Below are 20,942 nucleotides of genomic sequence, written 5' to 3' on the forward strand. Positions count from 1 at the left end.
CAAGATTAAAGGCATACTATAGAATGGATATATATTTCAAAATTAATCTAACCCTAAAATTCTCAAGAACCTATTATTACAATATATCTTTTATTACACATGGCAAGAATCTTGGGTACTTGTGTTATTTGCAGTACTAATATGAATATTGTTTTAGGAGTTCCCATCGTGGCTCAGTGGTTAACAAATCTGACTAGGAACCATGAGGTTGCGGGTTCCTTCCCTGGCCTCGCTCAGCGGGTTAAGGATCCGGCGTTGCCATAAGCTGTGGTGTAGGTCACAGACGTGGCTCGGATCCCGAGGTGCTGTGGCTCTGGCGTAGGCTGGTGGCTACAGCTCCAATTAGATCCCCATCCTGGGAACCTCCCTATGCCACAGGTGCGGCCCTAAAAGGACAAAAAACAAAGCAAAACAAACAAACAAAAAAGAATATTGTTTTAGTTAGCTAGATAAATACATATATACATACATCATTAAATTGTTTTATATATCCCAACCAAAGAAATTATTTTTCTCCCCCCAAAGAACAATCCCACTGTAACTATGAATCCCTGATCACACCAGCAGCATAACTTAGGGAATTAGTAAATTATACAAATACATCTCTAAATTCTCTTATTTTTAAGGTACATGCACACCATCTATAACATGGTCTTTTTCATTTTGAATTCCATTTTTTTCTATTCATTTTTCTACGTATCAGTCTCTTTCAAATTCACTGCATGTTTCTCCATAATGTGAGGCTACCACCCTGTTTGACGGTGCTCACTGAAATGTATCTGATTATATCCATCTGCACATAAGACATTACTGTTGTTTCTGTCTGCTGCAGGATTTAGTCCAAACTCTTTAAAATGAACTACGACGCTCTGTGTGCCCATGGTTCTGCGCGTCTTTCTGAAGTCGGCTTTTCCTGCCTCCATATCTGCCATAAAATTTCTCTGCTTCATTGACTGTGGCTGTACTTCCTGTATTTGCACCCTTGCTATCACTCAAATGCTTCTCCAGAGCTTTTCCTTTCTGTGCAAATGTCCAGTTCCTTCTCAGCCTTCTAGTACAAGCTCAAAAGTTAGCCCCGTGGTAGGATTTTTACCAAATTATCTCAATGTCTCCTTATGTGACCCTCTAACACCACAGGGAAATGTTGAACTGTAAACTCTGCCTTCTTGTGTCAGTTATATTTCTCATGCTATAGGATAACGTATATTATTTTCCACATGTGTCTCTCTCATTAGACTGTGAGCTCTCTGAGGCAGAGACTGTTAACAGAGTTGTAATTTTAACTCCAGTGCCTTACACAGAGACACAACTCAGGTTACTATTTTTATTATTTTTAGCAAAGAAGAGACCAAGTTGAATAAAATCTAAAAGGAAAGCAACACAGTATGAAAATATTATTGTTTCTAAGCCAAAAATACTATTTGTTTGGTGGCTTTTTAAAATTTGACTGTTTTTTGGAGTTCCCGTCGTGGCTCAGTGGTTAATGAATCTGACTAGGAACCATGAGGCTGTGGGTTCAATCCCTGGCCTTGCTCAGTGGGTTGGGGTTCTGGAATTTCCATGAGCTGTGGTGTAGGTTGCAGATGCGGTTTGGATCCGGCGTTGCTGTGGCTCTGGCATAGGCCGGTGGCTACGGCTCTGATTAGACCCCTAGCCTGGGAACCTCCATATGCCGAGGGAGCGGCCCTGGAAAAGACAGAAAAGACAAAAAAAAAAAATTGACTATTTTTAATGTGTGTCTTAGTTCAGTACACATATAAGTAATATATCTCGGAGTTCCCGTCGTGGAGCAGTGGTTAACGAATCCAAACCATGAAGTTGAGGATTGGATCCCTGGTCTTGCTCAGCGGGTTAACGATCCGGCGTTGCTGTGAGCTGTGGTGTAGGTTGCAGATGTGGGTAGGATCTGGCGTTGCTGTGGCTCTGGCGTAGGCTGGCAGCTACAGCTCCGATTGGAGCCCTAGCCTGGGAACCTCCACATGCCACGGGAGCGGTCCAAGAAATAGCCAAAAGACAAAAATAAATAAATAAATAAATATATCTCACACTATTGCAAATAGATTTTCCTCTTGTGCTTTTGCATTTCTAATATATAGGGGGTGTTCTGGGGGAATTTTTATTGTTCTGATTTATTGATTTCCTTGCAGTTTCCTGATCACATGATTTGTAAAAGTGTTTTTATTTCTTCCTTTAAAAAATCTTTGCCTCATAGATTATAGGGATATGAGGCCTTATAGGAGGAGAGGGAACTCGTTTTTGGAAATTAGTCTGGTTCGATAAGGCTCCAGTTTTCAAGATCTTCCTAGTCTAGATTGCTTATTAAAGACTTTATGATTGCCTTTTAACTAAGAACTAAATTCAATACACCTTTTGGAATAAAAACTACCCTCTGGTTTAGAAACCAAATCTTCTTCTCCTTTGTTTACGTGTATTATATCTACTTCTACATTTTTTCTTTTTTTTTCTTTTTGGCCGCAGCTGTGGCAACCTCCAATCATTCAGGGATCAAACCTACATCCTGGAGCTCCAGAGACACTTCCGATCCCTTGTGCCAAAGTGCGAATTCCTATATCCTGATTCTAAATATTTGTTCTAAACTTTCATTAATCAAATTAGTCAGAGTAATTAACATTCAAAAGATGATTTCTTATTCGTTCACTTAGAAAACATTTTGAAGGTATATATATATATACATAATTTTCTTGGGTAAAGATTTGTTGGCCTCTATGATAATAGTTCTATTCTTCCCTTTCCTTTTTTTTTTTTTTTTGGCTGCACCAATGGCATATGGAAGTTCCCAGGCCAGGGATAAAATCTAAGCCACAGCTGCATCCTATGCCACAACTGTGGCAACACCAGATCCTTAATCCACTGTGCCATAGTGGGAACTCCTCTATGCTAATACTTTTAATAGAGATGTACTAATATTTCAAGCCCCAAACTGATAAACTACTTATACATTTTAAAAAGTTTTATCTTTTTAAGAAAGAAACTATTATGTAATCAACTTTCTATTATGGAAATTTTCAAACCTATACAAAATGAGATGATTTGCTATCATAATTCTCCCTTTAGAAACGGCCAGGTTCAATGTGTCCATTTGTGGTCAGGTATGTTTCATCCATACCTCTTACTTCATCTACTAACCCTCAAAGTTGTTTTAAAATACATCTCAGGTTTTGTGTCATTTCATCTCCTGATGCTCTCCAGGCGCAGACTGCTAAGAATGAATCTCTAGTCAACTCTGTGTTATTGTTGCTTGTTTCAACAAGGGAGATTAGGCACCATGGGAAATGAAAGCGTCTCAGTACAAGTTCTTAGGAACCTGGCTCCCTGTGGGATTTCAATCTGTTAGGTTATTTATAATAGGGTTCAGGAAAGCATGGTTGCACTCTTGATTGGGTGCTGTCAGGTAGAAGCAGCACTTCTATGATTTGGTATGTTGATGACTCATTTAGAAAGTGGACAGATTGGAGGAGGGCTAAAGCTTTCATTGGTAAAGAAGCAACAATCCCTTGCATTAGCCAAGGTGAGAAGGGCGTTTGATTGTGTTTGTGGTTTAGGCAGTATTATTGATTTTGTCTATGCTCTGACTTGTTATAGATTCATCCTGCCTTTGTCTCACTTCATCACTGTTATCATGTAAACTTTTCTCCTAGTGATGTTTTTTAGTGCCAGACAAGATTCCAGCTGACAGTTGTCAGATGTTTTTTCCTTCTTCATAGCTATGCATTTTTCATTTTAAATGTATGCTGTTCATCACATGACTAAAATATAAAGAGTGAATATTTTAAATACATGGTAAAAATCCAGGCATGTCTTCGTTTCTAAGAATATCAGTTTCACTTATTCTTTAAATACTTGCTTTAGTGTTTCATTTTCCCAAAAGTCTTAGGTTATTTATAATAGGGTTAGATGATAAACCTAACCCTTGCTTAAATGCATAAGGCGATCGTTCTAACAAATTCTCACAACATTTAACTATTAAAAATAGATAGAACTCTTGGAAGAGTGTCTGGCACAGTACGAGTGGCCCTAATAAGTGTCGGTGGATATTCTTGTTATTAAAGATTGTAATGCTCTTTTATTCACTCATAGCTTGGAACTGACAGAAATACTTATATAAGCTTGAGTAACCTTGCTTTCCTCATCTTTTTAAATGATCATATTACACTAGATGACCACAGATATTCAGATTGAGGGTTTTAAAAGTAATTAATTTTGAGATCTTGAGAAACTGAAAGCAAAGGTTAGAACACAATTCCTGCCTTTTGATGGTAAGTTGTGTTATGACATATGCTTCTTTTTCAGAGTGCTTATTCAACTACATATAAATTTATTTTTTAGAATAAGGACCTGTATTAGTAGCCAGGGACTCAGTGATGAGAAAAGTAGAATTAGTCCCTCTCTCATGGGCCTGGCAATCTGTTGAGAAAAAGACGTAAAATAAACAGTCACACAAAGGAGCAGAAAATCATAACCTGTGATCATTCCTTCAGATTAAATTAGATATACATGTCAATGAGATTATATAGAGAAAGACAACACAGTTCAGTTTGAAGCCAAACATCCCTTAGAAAATGATGCCTAGTTTCAATTCTCAAGTAAGGGTTGACAAGAGAGATGGGAGGTGGGAACATCATTTAAGAAAGGAGATAGGAGTTCCCGTTGTGGCGCAGTGGTTAACGAATCCGAATAGCAACCATGAGGTTGCGGGTTTGATGCCTGGCCTAGCTCAGTGGGTTAACAATCTGGTGTTGCCGTGATCTGTGGTGTAGGTTGCAGATGCGGCTCGGATCTGGCATTGCTGTGGCTCTGGTGTGGGCCAGCGGCTATAGCTCCGATTTGACCCCTAGCCTGGGAACCTCCATATGTCGCAGCAGCAGCCCAAGAAATGGCAAAAAGACAAAAAAAAAAAAAAAGAAAGGAGAGATAATACACAAGTTTTGTGGGAGGAGGAAACATAAGGTTAATCTGACATAAAACTAGTGCAAGATGAATAGCTCCAGGGATCTGTTATACCATACTTTGGCTATAGTTAATAGTTTATTGTGCACTTATAATTTTAAAAGGGTAGATCTTATGTTAGATATTTTTACTACAGTTAAAAACAGAAACAAAACAAGGACATTGTGGTATCATAAAGGGCAAGACGTGAGATAACATACATCATTTTTAAATTTCAGAGGAAATTCAAAAAGGCTTGACAAATGTTTATTGTATTTGTCTGTGAAATAAGCTAGAAAGGATAGGCTTCAGTGGTGTGGGGGAAAACTGAATAGAAGGAATTAAAGACTAGGAGAAATTGGAAGTGGTAGACAACGTTTTCAAGAATTTTGGCTACTGCGGTGAGGAGTGTTTTACACAAACACATTTTGAAATTGATTTGAAAATGATTTTCTGTTTTGAAATTTGTGAAAAAAACCCTGGATTTCACCATTAATAATGACCCATTTCCCTTATTGTGTAGATTTACCAAGTTAGAGTCTGACATTTTTGTAGAAGTAGTTTGTTTTTCAGGTAGGTTCTTGGAGTATCTTGGTTTTACTTATGGTTCTCATTTTTTTTTTTTACTTTTTAAAGCGAACCACCTTTTGAAGACTACTTATCCTAGAATTGACTCAGTCCTTCACATACATTAATTCATTCAATATTCTCCAACACATAAAAAAAGTATACCCTTTTTGCTTGATTTTATAATGGAGGCTTAAAAAGAGTGTGGACTTTGCCCAAGGGAAAGAAAGTGGCTGTTGCCCAAGGTTTCATAAGTAAGTGACTCAGAATTTAAATGCTGGCCTTACCCTTTCATAAAACTTGAGTTCTTATTTAAATGAGTTAAGGTTTATTTTCTATTTATTTATTTTTAATTATTTATTTATTTTTAGGGCCATACCCGCAGCATATGGAGGTTCCCAGGCTAGGGGTCGAATCAGATCTCTAGCCGCTGGCCTACGCCACAGCCACAGAAACACGGGATCGTGGCAACACTGCATCCTTAACCCACTGAACAAGTTCAGGGATCAAACCCACATCCTCAGATTCAAACGTGCTAGTCAGATTCAGTTCTGCTGAGCCACGATGGGAACTCCCGGATTAAGGTTTATGGTCTTTTTATGTGCTTGTCTGTAATAGAACCTATTTTTGCTTCATGGAAATTGTCTGATGGGTATATTTGAAGTATAGTTATTTTAAGGATACAGATAATTAAATTTTTTTAATCACCAATATAATTTGTCCAGCTCATTGTACTTTGAGAGAAACAGGGAAGGGAGTATTACAGTTTTCAGATTTCTCTAGAGGTTCAAGTTTAGACTCAAAAGGATCTAGGAAGTAATAAATCACCCAAACCAGTTCACCATGAGCTCGGTGGGAGCCAGGATCATGGGTAAGCAGGTGAGTCATGTGGAAGTTGCTGATGGAGTGAATCGCCAACCCTCCAGCCACAACTTGGAAACCTCTCTCCTTGGCGAGTAGTGGTATTAAATGGAACCAGTCTGCTTTCAGAGATAAAAATTGTAACATTCTAACTGCATTCCTTACTTTCATAACATCTGCTTTTCAGTACTTTCTAAAGGATATCCGTTTGTACTTAAAATACTTCATTAACCTTAACTCTCTCTTCCTTACACATACATACCCCCCCACACACACACACTCTTTAAGTGACCTCATATTGAGTTAACCAGGTAACCCTCTAGAAATACACCCCCTCCTGCAGTGGTACCCACAAAAGAGAACTGTTCCTATACAACTGATGGATTAGAAATATGAGAGCAGGTAAGATTTCTTATCTAAAATTCTCTTATGAGGGTGGGTCACCAAGAATGGCTTTATGCTTAAGTATTGGTAACAATGTTTTTAAAACTCCGTTTTGGTCTTTGAGAACACCAAACATAATGTAAAAATTTCCCCCTTAAATAAAGAATGGATAGATATTCTCTGTGATTTTTTGCATCCTGAAGTGACATAGAAATCTATTGGTATGTCATTTCTTCACTACTGCTTTTCAAAATAAATATTTGGCCTCAAACTGGGCTTTCCACTCAGACTCAGATCAGTGCTTCTTAATCTTTTTTTCATGCTGTGTCATGTTATTTGTATGTGTTTTGGGATATGCAGAAGGAGCATCTGATGGCTGAGGAAGTCACCACGTCTGCATATCTGTAGTGCACTGGTGGTACACATGCCTCTGCCAGCTGATTTGTAAGCTCTGGTAAAGAAATCAAGCTCCATCCAGCTGACTGGCTTGGAAAAGCCATTGTGGACTCTAATAAAGCATGGGGCAGGACATGAGCAAGGTAGGTAGTGAGCAAATCAGGAAAAATCTTGATTAACGGCAGAAAATAGGAGAGAGGAGGTTTCCCAGAGACCTTTTTTTTTTTTTTTTTTTAATGGCCACACTTGTGGCATATGGGAGTTCCTGAGCCTGGGATTGAATCCAAGCCACGGATGTGCTCTACACCTCAGCTGCAGCAACATTGCACCAGGCTAGGGATTGAACTTGTGCCTCTGCAGTGACCCAGCTGCTGCTGTCAGATTCTTAACCCACCAGGCTGCAGCAGGAACTCCCTAATAACCATATTTTTCCCTTTTCTATGATTAAACACTTTTTGTGCAAAGCACTTCTGTGTAAAAGTAACACTTTTACAACTGAGACTGTTTCTTTGATTATTTTACTTTACTTCTTACTTTACTTCTCTAAAATTCAAACACAAACACAAACAGGTTTATTCGTGTAACTATAAGTTACTATATACTATAGCAGTAAAGTATTTCTGTTTGCATTATGATTATAATTATTCTTAGTATAAAGTGATTAAAATAGCCTGCATATTTTCAATTAGATGATAATAATTAAACATTCATTTTTGTTTGAAATCTGTTTTATTAATGAGATGGGAGGGTCTTCCTGAAAGGAATTAACTAAATGCCTAAGTTTTTTAGAATTCTAAGTATTTTTTATATTTTGGAGCAAGATATTATGCAAGATTTCAGGTGAGTGAGAAATATTTTCATTTGTAAAACAGGAGTAGGGTAGATTTTGAAAAGGAAGACAAAAAAAGACTGAAAATGCAGGTGCTTTCTCAGGTAAATAATTTTCAGAAAGAAACAGATATGGAAATGGAGGAACTGAAAACTAATCTTAGTAAAACTGATCTCGTCCTTGTAACCCTTGGTGAATCTCTTCATATGAAAAGAAATAAGCACACTTCAATTTGAATTTGATTGGCATGACAGAGTTATGCCAAACCAATACAGCCGTAGGTTAGACAAACAAAACCAAAAAAGAAAAAGTAAGTTTGAAATATGGGTAAGATCCACTGTCCATTCTAACCACTGAATTTGTTCTTTAGACTAGTGATTCTCAAACATGGCTATACTTTGGAACCAACTGGGGAGTTTAAAAATACTAATGCCTCACATTTAAGTCTATAATCCATTTTGAGTTTATTTTTGTATTTGGAATTAGAGAATATTTTAATTTCATCCTTGTTCATGCAGCTGTCTAGTCTTCCCAGCACCACTTATTGAAGGGACAGTCTTTTCTCTATTGTATATTCTTGCTTCCTTTGTCATAGATTTGTTGACTGTAGATGTGTAGATTATTTCTAGGCTTTCTGTCCTCTTCCATTGATCTGCATTTCTGTTTTTGTGCCAGCAACATGCTGCTTTGATGACTGTAGCTTTGTAGTATAATCTGAAGTCAGGCAACCAGCTCTGTTCTTCTTTCTCAAGTTTGCTTTGGCTATTCAGGTATTTTTGTGTTTCCATACAAATTTAAAAAATTTTTATTCTAGTTCTCTGGAAAATGTCATTGGTAATTTGATAGGGATTACACTGACCCTGCAATTGCCTTGGGTTGTATAGTCATCTTGACAATATTGATCCCATTTGCAGCAACATGGGTGGACCTAGAGATTCTCCTACCAAATGAAATCAGGCAGAGAGAGACAAATATCACATGATATCACTTGTGAAATAAAACAAACAAAAAAAAGATACAAATGAATTTATTCACAGAACAGAAACAGATTCACAGATTTCAAAGCCAAACTTATAGCCAAGGGGGAAACATGGGGAGAAGGGATAAATCGGGAGTTTGAGACTGACATGTACATAATTCTATATACAGAAGAGATAACTAACAAGGACCTATTGTATAGCACAGGGAACTCTGCTCAATACTCTGTAATAACCTAGATGCAAAAATAATCTGAAAAAGAGTGGATATGTATATACATATATATATAATAGCTAATTCACTTTGATGTACACCTGAAAATAATAATAATAAATTCTTTATTATTTTCTTAATTTTAATATCTTTAAAGTTTTGTAAGCTTTTTCCAAGGCTTTCAAGTTTTGTTAATATTTATGCATTTTCCTTCACCCTATAGAGAATGAATGTATCTGCCAGCATTGCTGCACATTGGGCAGCATGGCTTAATGGTTAGGAATATGGGCTTTTCAGTCAAACAAACCTGATCACACTCACACTATACAATCTATTCTGCAGGATGGTAGACGTAAGCCTGGGTTTTTTTCAATTGTTAATTAGAGATGATGTAATAGAACTTCAGTCATAACCTTAGCAAGAGAGTATCACAAATTAATTTATGTGTTGCACTAAGTGGATTATCTGATAAGGACAGCCTTCAAATGCAGCAGATCAATAATAATAATAGTTCTAAATAAAATTTGAAATATGAAGGAATTAGATATGATAATCTCTCAAGGCTCCTTTCTTTGTTGATCGTTTATGGTTCTACTTTGTGGAAAATTAAGCAAGGAGCCCAAATAAAATTGAGTAGGATAACATTGGGCTTGACGAGATCACTCCCCTTTTTCAGAGCTTGCAGAAGTACAAATAATCGCAATTATTCTGAAGCATGCATCAACCTATCTATGTATTTTAACCTGTAGATATATACTGACACATATTTATGAGGAAAGATCTTCATCTACATGTAATTTAAAATAAGTTATCTAATAAACTACTTAATGTTAACCATTTGAGAAATGAACTTGTAAATTTTGAGTCAGAAAACAATTATGTCTCTTTAATTCTTTATTATTTTTTTCCTTTATGGCCATACCCGAGGCATATGGAAGTTCCCAGGCTAGGGAATGAATTGGAGCTACAGCTGCCGGCCTACACCATAGCCAGAGCAACATTGGACTTGAGTGCATCTGTGACCGATGCTGCAGTGTGTGGCAACACTGAATCCTTAACCCACTGAGTGAGGCCAGGGAGCCCACATCCTCATGGAGACTATGTTGGTTCTTAACCCACTGAGCCACAAGGGGACCTTCTGTCTGTTTAGAGCTTTATGAGAATAAAATTGTCTGTTTTCCTCTAGTTCTTACTAATTTTCTTTTAATGTCTATAGCGTCAAATATTTATTTTATACAAGTAAGGGAGGGAATGCAGGAAAGGGAGTAAGTCTTGCTAGATCATTTTGGTATTTTTAAAGCTGTGGGAACATGCACAAAATTGAAAAACAGTCAGAATATAAGGGTAGTTTCATTTATGATTTATGTACTTTGTGCTGTCAGATTTAGTGGCACCAAAAACACTGAAATGTTACCGTTAGTTGTCTCAAGTGCTTTCTTTCAGATAATGTTTATTTTTAACCAGCATCTTCCTATATTTTCTAAAATCACCAAGCAAATTAATACTTACGAAGAGTACTCTTGAGAGTGAAGGACTCCTTTTCCTGGGGCAAGAATGGCATGTTATTGGAGAGTAAGACATACTTTTTGCCCACAGGATGACATGATTCAAGACTAGAAGATACCAGTTAAGCATATTCCCCCAACCCTGGCAGGGGCATGAAAAGCATCATGTTTATTCTTCAACATACAGCAGAATTTGCAAAATCCATCAGAATACATGGCTGGCAATAATACTTATGTCACTGAATTCATTCTCAAGGGAATTACAGACCGGCCAGAGCTTCAGGCCCCGTGCTTTGTGGTATTTATGGTCATCTATCTGGTCACAGTGTTGGGCAACCTTGGATTGATTACCTTAATCAGAATTGACACTCGCCTCCACACACCTATGTACTATTTCCTCAGTCACTTGGCCTTTGTTGACCTTTGCTACTCTTCTGCCATCACACCAAAGATGATGGTGAACTTTGTTGTGGAACACAACGCGATTCCTTTCCATGCTTGTGCAACCCAACTGGGCTGTTTTCTCACCTTTATGATCACGGAGTGTTTCCTTTTAGTGTCCATGGCCTATGACCGCTACGTAGCCATTTGCAGTCCCCTGCGTTATTCCACACGGATGTCCAAAAGAGTCTGTTTTCAACTAGTAGCAGTTCCATACGTGTACAGCTTTCTGGTTGCCCTACTCCACACCATTATCACCTTTCGTCTAACTTACTGTGGCCCCAATGTTATTAACCATTTCTACTGCGATGACCTCCCTCTCTTGGCTCTGGCATGCTCAGACACACACATGAAGGAACTCCTGATCTTTGCTTTTGCTGGTTTTGACATGATCTGCTCCTCTTCCATTGTCCTCACCTCCTACATCTTCATCATCGCCGCCATCCTAAGGATCCGCTCCACCCAGGGGCGACGCAAGGCCATTTCTACCTGTGGCTCCCACATGGTGGCTGTTTCTATCTTCTACGGCACCCTCATCTTTATGTATCTACAGCCTAAATCAAACCACTCCCTGGACACAGACAAGATGGCATCTGTGTTTTACACAGTGGTGATCCCCATGCTGAACCCCCTGATCTACAGTCTAAGGAACAGAGAGGTGAAAGGTGCCTCCAAGAAAGCCTTAGAAAAAGGCTGTGAAATTTTAAAGATATTAAAATTAAGAAAATAATAATAAATTCTGTATAAAATATAAGAGAAAAAAATCAAGTTTTCTTTTTCTGACATTTCTTTTAATGTTTTATCAAGCAACTGAAAACATGACTTGTTACTACAACAGACCTTGATACTTCTACAGAGACACAGGCCAATTCTAGAAAGTCAGTTTGATTCAAAGAGTCCTGGATAGGCCACTTTCACCTTTAGAGATGGCTAGAATTAGGTTCAAATTCAAGCACAAATATCCTCTCAAATGCACATACATGTATCTCAAGCAAAGGCAGCAGTGTGTTTTTATTGGAGCTCAGGACTCTGGAGCCCAGGCTTCCTGAATTCCATTCTAGCCTCTTCCTTTGTTAGCTGTGCAATTGACATACAATTAACCTTCGGCAATTAACCTGAACTCAGTGTGATTCTCTTTCCACTTTTGGAAAATAATAGGACCCAACTTATTGGTTGGTTTTAAAGACTAAACAGGTTTATTTATGGAATGCTTCAAAGAGTATCCTGTGATAAGTGCTATGTGAGTGTTTGTTACATAAATATTTGCTACATGTAATTAAACATTAATTCATTGATCTCTCAGAAGTTTCTGTCTTTAAGTAAGAAGGACAAAGCTTGGTTAGGTTTCTGCTACCACTTAATCAAGTAGTGCTGCTTACTCCAATAAAATTAATATATGTATGAGGATTCACTTCTCAGACTCGATTATTTATAAATTGTCTAAGCTAGCAAACTAGCAAAGAGAAAAATCTAGTAATTTCTGTTGTGGCTCAGTGGTAATGAACCCAACTAGTATCCATGAGGATGCGGGTTTGATCCCTGGCCTCACGCAGTGGGTTAAAGATCTGGTGTTGCCGTGAGCTGTGGCGTGGGCCAGCAGCTGTAGCTCCAATTTGACCCCTAGCCTGGGAACATCTGTATGCCGTGGGTGCGGCCCTAAAAAGCAAAAAAAGAAAGAAAAAAAATTGTGTTTTTAAATGGCAATTTCAATGTATTTGCATATTTGTTCACTCTTATAGGATCATGACATGAAATTTAAAAATTAGTGATTTTAGGGAGTTCCCATCATGGCTCAGCAGAAACAAATCTGACTAGCATCTATAAGGATGCAGGTTCGATCCCTGGCCTTGCTCAGTGGGTTAAAGATCCAGTGTTGCTGTGAGCTGTGGTGTAGGTCACGGACATGGCTTGGATCTGGCATTGCTGTGGCTATTGTGTAAGCCCATGGATACAGCTCCAATTTGACTCTAGCCTGGGAAACTCCATATGCCACAGATGCTGCCTTAAAAAGACAAAAAATAAAAATAAATAAACAAAAATTAGTCATTTTATGTAGTTTTATTATTTTGACATTTCAGAAAAAGAAATTAAATTAGTTATTTAGTATTATCTGATTATCTTACCACTTTGAAAGGAGATTATGATAGTTATAGTCATCATGTAAAAAAGAGTTTGAGGTTTGCAATTCAAAGGGATTATGTCTTCTTCTGCACTTACTTTGTAAATAACTCACATATGGTGCCATGAGGTGTTTTTAGAGACTTGTGAATTGAATGGAATCTCAAATTTTGTTTTTGGTCTTTTTGTCTTTTTAGGGCCATGCCGGCAGCATATGGAGGTTCCCAGACTAGGGGTCTAATTGGAGCTGCTGTTGCCAGCCTATGCCAGACCCACAGGAATGCCAGATCTGAGCCACGTCTGCAACCTACACCACATCTCATGGCAACACCGGATCCTTAACCCACTGAGCGAGGCCAGGGATCAAACCTGCAACCTCATGGTTCCTAGTCAGATTCGTTTCTGCTGTGCCATGATGGGAACTCCCAGGAATCTCAAATTTTTAAAGCAGGTTCGATGGAGAAACATCATGGTTCTATTCACCATCGCATTGTTTCTTGAGAGTGTCTATTTCTATGGACAGATACACATATTCTCACGTATCACATATAAGACACGTAGAAGCATCATAGGTAGTCTCTCTTTTCATAGATGAAGAAATTCATATCTATAGAATCTTAATGCCTCACCTGAGGGATACTGCTCTTCTGGAGTTTCCCTTTATCTTTTTCCTTCATAAAATTATTTACAACAGCAATGCTTAGGCACTAATTGAAGTTTGTACATCTTTACACAATTTTAATTCCTTACTGTTAGCAATCATTTCTTAAGGTATGCCCAACTTTTCTCAGGGACATGAACTAAGAAATTCAAGTTTAATTAATGGACACATTATTCAGTTTCATCCTGGTATAGATTCAAACACTTCTGTACAGTCTTTTAAACTACTCCAGCAGTTGCTCTAGGTGGCTGGGTTCAACTCAATCAGTCCCTCAGTCAAAATATCAAAATCAACATTCTTAGGTGGCTTGGGAGCAGCACTCCCTAGGAACAGCCTGGGGCCTGCATCCACTTCAGCTCCAAGCTGCCAAAGACCCCACTTGCAAACCTACACAGAAGACACTTCTATGCAAGGCCACTCCTTCAAAACCAGGAGAAGGAGCTGTTTTGCCTCATTCATAGAAACAGAAATCAGAAATCAAACACAATGAGGAGACAAAGACTACATTCCAAATGAAAGAACAAAATAAAAACCCCAGAAAAACTCTAATGGAAGAGTTTTTAGATTATGTATTTACCTAATAAAGATTCAAGAAAATTATCATAAGAAGCTCATCAGACTTGGAAAAATAATGGAGGAACCCAGGGAGAACTCCAATAGAGACTTAGAAAATGGACTAAGGAATACAATAGCTGAAATTAAAAAAATAAAATAAATGAGAGGGAATGAAGAACAGATTAAATTCTATAGAAGAACTATTTGTAGTGAAACTCACCCAGTCAGAACAGCAAAAAGAAGAAAAAATTATAAAAATAAGGATAATTTAAGGGCCCACTGGACAATTTAAAGCATGCTAATATTCATGTTAAAGGGATCCATGAAGGAGGAGAGAGAGAGAGAGGAGGAGAGAAAAGGATGGATGATTTATTTGAGAAAATAATCACAGAAAATTGCTGTATCCTGGAATGTAAAACGGACACTTCGGTACCAAAAGCACAGAGAATACCAAACAAGATGGGTCTCTACAAAGTTGGGTAGGTAAAATGACAAAAGTTATTTTAAAGGCAGCAAGAAAAAAACAACTAAATGTATGGAAGAGAAACCCCATAATACTATGGGGTTTTTCAGCAGAAACTTTAGACTTCCAGAAGGGAGTGGTAGAATATATTTAAAATGCTAAAAGGAACCAAAGAGAAAGAAAGAAACTTAAAACCTAGAATTATTTTATCCAGCAAGGTTATCATTCAGAATTGAGGTAAAGATAATGCTTCACCCCTAAACTAGCCTTATAGGACTCTTAAAGAGTCTTCTTTAAGAGGAAAATAAAATGATACAACTAGAAATAAGGAAATACAAGAAAGGAAAAATCTCACTGGTAAAGGCAAACATATAGAAAAGGCAGAAGATCAGCCACTTTAAAAGCTAGTATGAAGGTTAAAAGTAGTGCAATCAGCTATAAGTACAATATGTACCTAAGGGATATGCAAAATACAAACTGTAAAATATGACATCAAAAACATAATATATTATGTTGCATGTTAATTATAACTCAAAAAAATAAACATTCTTCATTTTGCTTCCAGGTATATTTTAATAAAAGATTTGTATTTTCAACCCCTCCTTTTGAGGTCTGCATGATGTTTTTGTATTGGATGTAGAATCAATAGGCTGATTTAAAAAAAAAAAAGGTAGAAAATAATCTGCCTTTGGCAGTGTTCAAGATTAGTGAAGAACATAATTAGTGAAGAACATACTGAAAACAGTATGCAGTTACTTCAGAAAACTAAATATAGAAATGCCATAAGACCCAGCAATCCCACTCTTGGGCATATATCTGGACAAAATTTTCACTGAAAAAGACACATGCAACCCTATGTTCTTTGAAGCACTAATCTCATCTAATCTTTTTACCAACTCTAAGAAATAAATTACACACATTCAGGTTTAACATGCGAAAAATCAGGATTTACAAAATAAATAAAGTGGTCTTTAACCCTTTTTACCTTGAAAAGAGGATAGTTTTTAAAAGTGTGTAGTTCAAGTGTATTGAAAATATCTTTTAGTTTAATTTAAAAATCAGTTGTTTTTGAAGCACAGCTTTTCAAGGATATGTCTAGCCTGTGTGTATTCTGATGAATTTAATGTACACTTGTTTGTTGCTTACTTAGAAGTCCCTTGTTTGTTGCTTACTTATAAGTCCCTCATGGTCCCTCAAGTATATTTCTTATTTACATTGGGAGCCCATGTTTCTTATATATTTTTACCTCGTCAAAGGAATATTAGAGTGTAATCTATGAAGAAGGACCACTAGTGATTTTATATTTATTTTCCCTCAGACTTTCTTCCTGGCACTTAACTTGGTCTATACGCAATTAAGCATAGGACATCGGTATTTTATTGCATAAGTAATAAAACAGGTTGAGGACCATTAAGGATCATTTCTCCTAAATGTCTCCACTTACATGAGAAAATTGTGTCTCAGAGTTAAGGAACTTTCCTTAGGTTGTAAAGGAAGGAATTTATATGTGACCCAGTGACGTCAAAGTGGAAGTGAATGAAATATGGTTAGGCTTTATAGAAACGGTTAAGAATCTGGCTTTGGGGGAAGATTCTCAAAAACACTTGAAATTAAGATCCGTGGTAGGTGAAGAGATGATCAAGGCAGAAGGGCCTCTGCCCCAAACGTGGTGACCTTTCCTTTATTTTCCAGAGCATATGAGCAACAGGAAGGAATGCATTTGTTGTGCCAGATTCAGGGTCACATAGCTTCCAAATTAATTTTTAATTAAAAGAATTCATTTAAATCTAGTTTTTGGATGACTTTTGGCGGGGGGGGGGCTGCACTTGGAGCATAGGGAAGTTCCCAGGCTAGGGATTGAATTGGAGATGTAGCCATAGCAATGCCAGATCCGTATCTGCCATCTATGCTGCCGCTTGTGGCAATGCTGGATCCTCAACCCACTGAACAAGGCGAGGGATCGAACCTGAATACTCATGGATACTAGTTAGATTCTTAACCTGCTGAGCCACAGCGGGAACTCCTGGATGACGTTTTTGTGAATCAAATTCATATTTTTAAAAATTATATTGTTGTCTAACTATTGTTGGAAATTTAAGATAGCCACTAAAAAACTAAGCTTTCCTCAGGGAAATCTACTCAATATTGTGTAATAACCTATATGGGAAAATAATCTGAAGAGAAAAGGATGTATACATATATGTATAACTGATTCATTTTGCTGTATATCTGAAACTAACAAAACATTGTAAGTCAACTATACTCCAAGAAAATTTTAAAAAATTAAGCTTTTAACAAAATTAAAATCAAATCTTGTTTTTTTTTCTCTAGTTAGTAGCTACATGTTCATTAATGAATTACATGAACAGTTTTGAACTTCTTTATTTTTCAAGTACTCATCTCAGTAGAGTGTTCTAAAAATTAACTGAGACTGTCCATTTAGAGCTTTTCACCCAGCACCTGACACAGGGAAAAGCCTTCAACAGATGCTAAATCTATTTTTACTTTGAAAACTTTAGACTAAAAATAATTCATATTTTAATAATATAGTCTTGACTAAATGTAATAAAAGTAGCTTGATTCTTTTTTCAAGAATTTGCTTTAATAATGCATGTATAATGAAGGAACCAAAAGAATTCAGTTTAAAATATGTTCATGAACACATGCAAAAAAAATATATATTTTTTTTGTTTGTTTATTAGGACCCTAATAGCTGTATATGGAAATTCCCACGCTAGGGATTGAATCAGAATTAAAGTTGCCGACCTACACCAGAGCCACATCAACGAGAGATCCAAGCTGTATCTGTGACCTACACCACAGCTCTTGGCAACACTGGATTCTTTAAACCATGGAGCAAGGGCAGGGATTGAACCCACATCCTCATGGATACTAGTCAGATTCATTTCCACTGCACTACAATGGAAAATCCACAAAAAGAAATTTAAAATAATTAAATTGCTTTGAAGAAAGTAATTCTTTAGCTTTTATATTTTTATTTTATTTATTTTAAGGTAATGCCTGTCATATTGCCAACAGTCTCTAAAAAGGCTATTAACCCATTGCGTGAAACCATATAAAAGAGATCATTGATATAATAACAAACATGATGAATAATTAACGTCAATAAGAATAATAATCAACACTTAGGAAGTGCCTGCTATGTGCTAGGAACTGTACAATGCTTTTATATTTCTACTCATGTTTAATCCTCAGAATCAGTCCAAGAGAAAGGAACCACCACTGCCTTCTGCAGATGAGGAGACCAAGACACTGAAAAGTAAAACAGGAGTTCCCATCGTGGTTCAGTGGCTAACGACACACCTGACTAGTATCCTTGAGGTCATGTGTTCCATCCCTGGCCTCTCTCAGTGGATCCGGGGTTGCTGTGAGCTGTGGTATAGGCGAGAAGCAGCTTGAATCTGGCATTGCTTTGGCTGTGGCACAGGCCAGCAGCTGTAGCTCTGATTCAACCCCTAGCCTGGGGACTTCCATATACCACTGGTGCAGCACAACCAAATTTTAAAAAAGAAAGATAAAAAAGGAAAAAAAAAAATCCTTGCTCTGAAGCTTTGATGAGTTTTCCAGAGATCAGTGTAGCAAGCTAAAAATGCAAGATACCAAATGTTGACCTATTTCACTATGACTCATAAAACACAAAATTCAGATAAAACCACTCTACCCAATACTCTGTTCCTTTAATTATAAAGAAGATATCTGGTCAAACAGGATTAAGATTTCTCTGTCTCTTTCTGCATCTCTCTCTCTCCCTGTGTTTCTCTCTCTCTCTGTCTGTATCTCTCTCCTCCCACAATTTAACAACTTAAAATGCACAAACCATGAGTGCATCTGAGCACTGTTAAGTGAGGAGTTTGGCTCCACCACTCATCCACCTTGTAACTGTCGATAAGACAAAACTCCAAGGCCTTGGACCCCTCCCTGTCTGACGATTTGTCAGTTATTTGATAGCCACGCCAAATTTTTCTATCATTCTTTTCAGTGCATTTTTTACCTCCTGATTTCTCAAGCTATAGATCAACGGGTTTAACATAGGAATTACTACCACATAAAACACGGAAGCAAATTTATCCGTGTTCAGAGAATGGCTTGACTTGGGCAGGAGATACATAAAAATGACTGTCCCATAGAACATGGTGATGGAGGTCAAGTGGGAAGCACAGGTGGAAAAGGCTTTCTGTCTTCCTTCAGCCGAACGGATCCTCAGGATGGCAAAGAGGATGAAGCCGTAGGAAATGATGACAATCAGTAGAGAGCAAAGGGTATTGAACCCAGCGATGGTTAACAGCAGCAGCTCTTTGACTTGAGTGTCCGAGCAGGCCAGAGCAACCAAGGGAACATCATCACAGTAGAAGTGGTTGATCCTGTTGGAGCCACAAAAAGATAAGTGGAATGTTGCCACTGTCTGTACCAGACCCACGATGCATCCATAAACATATGTGCTAGCAACTATTCGATTGCAGAGATTTTTAGGCATGAGAATGACATAGAGTAAAGGGTTGCAGATGGCCACGTACCTATCATAGGCCATGACTGAGAGCAAATACTGTTCGCACACTACAAATGTGATGAAGCAGCACACCTGAACGGCACATGCATAAAATGTTATGCTTTGAACTTCACACAGGAAATTCCCCAAGGTGTTTGGGGTGACAGATGAAGTAAAAGAGAAATCAACAAAAGCCAGGTGGCTGAGAAAAAAATACATGGGTGTGTGAAGCTGAGGACTGATACGTATTAGCACAATCAGACCAAGATTACCCGTGACACTAGCTACGTAGATTACTAGAAATACACCAAAGAAAACGGCTTGAAGCTCTGGATTGTCTGTGAGTCCCAAGAGGATAAACTCAGACACTGCTGAATAATTGCCTTTTGCCATGGTGCAGATTTAAAAGTTTTTACAATAGAATCCTCCAGAGCACACGTATTGAGTGCTTTCGTCTTCCTTGGCAATAATCAAGCTGACGTTAGGAGCTGGTTCTGACCCACCAGGATCTTATGTTGAATGTTTTCTGAGGAGATGTCACGTTAGTTCTGGCTTCAGGACAAAGTGATCTGTTCCAGGCAGAAATTCCAGAACGTGAAATTCTGTGGGGATTTGTAAAGATAGATAGTATTTAATTTAAAATCTTACATAATTTGAATAATCTTTCTCATACCTATTTTTAATAAAAGAAAAATATTGAGAGTTATTTGAGCACATGTAACAATTTTTAAGTTATTTGAATACTTTAAACAAATGTATAATAATATACAAAATAATATATAATATTAAATATAGAATATATAATTATATATATACAAAAATATTTTAGAAAACATATAATATAAAAATATTATAATAATACCCATGCCAAATATTTAGGATAATTTTTATTTATTTACTCCCCTACACCACACCCCTTGCTATCAATAGCTGCTAAAAATTGCAACATCAGAGGGAGACGTAAGTAATAAAATGGAACTGTTTCTCAACTTCTTGTCATCATTTGCATAAAACTACTTCTGGCACATCTATTCTTTCCATTTTTGAGGGGGTGGTGGGGTGGGTGGTGGTGTTCTTTTTCTTTTTTTTTAAGTTTTTTATTTTTATTTTTTGGTGGTGTTCTTTTTCTAATATCTACATTTATAATTTGATTCCCAAACTCTTTTGTATCCCATATTCTTCCTCTACTAATTTATTCAATCTTTCCCCTCAGTTTAAAAACAAGATATATGCAAAAAGCATCACTAGTGACCTCTGACTTCTCTTCCTTTAATTTTATTCATTAACCCCCATTCTTCTCTGCATCTCTTCAGTACTAAATATCTTGGAAAGTCATCCACTTTGTCTTTAGTATTTATATATCATCTATATATTATAGTATTCGGAAACTCATCCTCAGTGTAATTACTCATAATAACACAATTATTCATTCCAAATTCACCGGCTATCTCCTTCTTTCCAAAGGGATTGAAAACATCGTTTGTGACATCTCCGTACTACCAGACACCTCTGACATC

At 37.3% G+C, this 20,942-nt stretch overlaps 1 protein-coding gene across 1 annotated transcript; it reads right to left on the reverse strand.

Moving 5' to 3' along the window:
* Positions 1–9,303: 9,303 nt before the first annotated feature.
* On the reverse strand, positions 9,304–19,818 carry LOC125124001 (olfactory receptor 5AL1-like). The gene is made up of 2 exons (XM_047774180.1): positions 18,914–19,818; positions 9,304–9,358 (listed from the first exon to the last, which is right to left on the reverse strand). Exons 1-2 carry the CDS (start codon positions 19,816–19,818, stop codon positions 9,304–9,306), a joined length of 960 nt encoding a protein of 319 aa, XP_047630136.1.
* Between the last annotated feature and the right edge of the window lie 1,124 nt (positions 19,819–20,942).

Source organism: Phacochoerus africanus, chromosome 4 (assembly GCF_016906955.1).
Source record: "Phacochoerus africanus isolate WHEZ1 chromosome 4, ROS_Pafr_v1, whole genome shotgun sequence".
Lineage (NCBI taxonomy): Eukaryota > Metazoa > Chordata > Mammalia > Artiodactyla > Suidae > Phacochoerus > Phacochoerus africanus.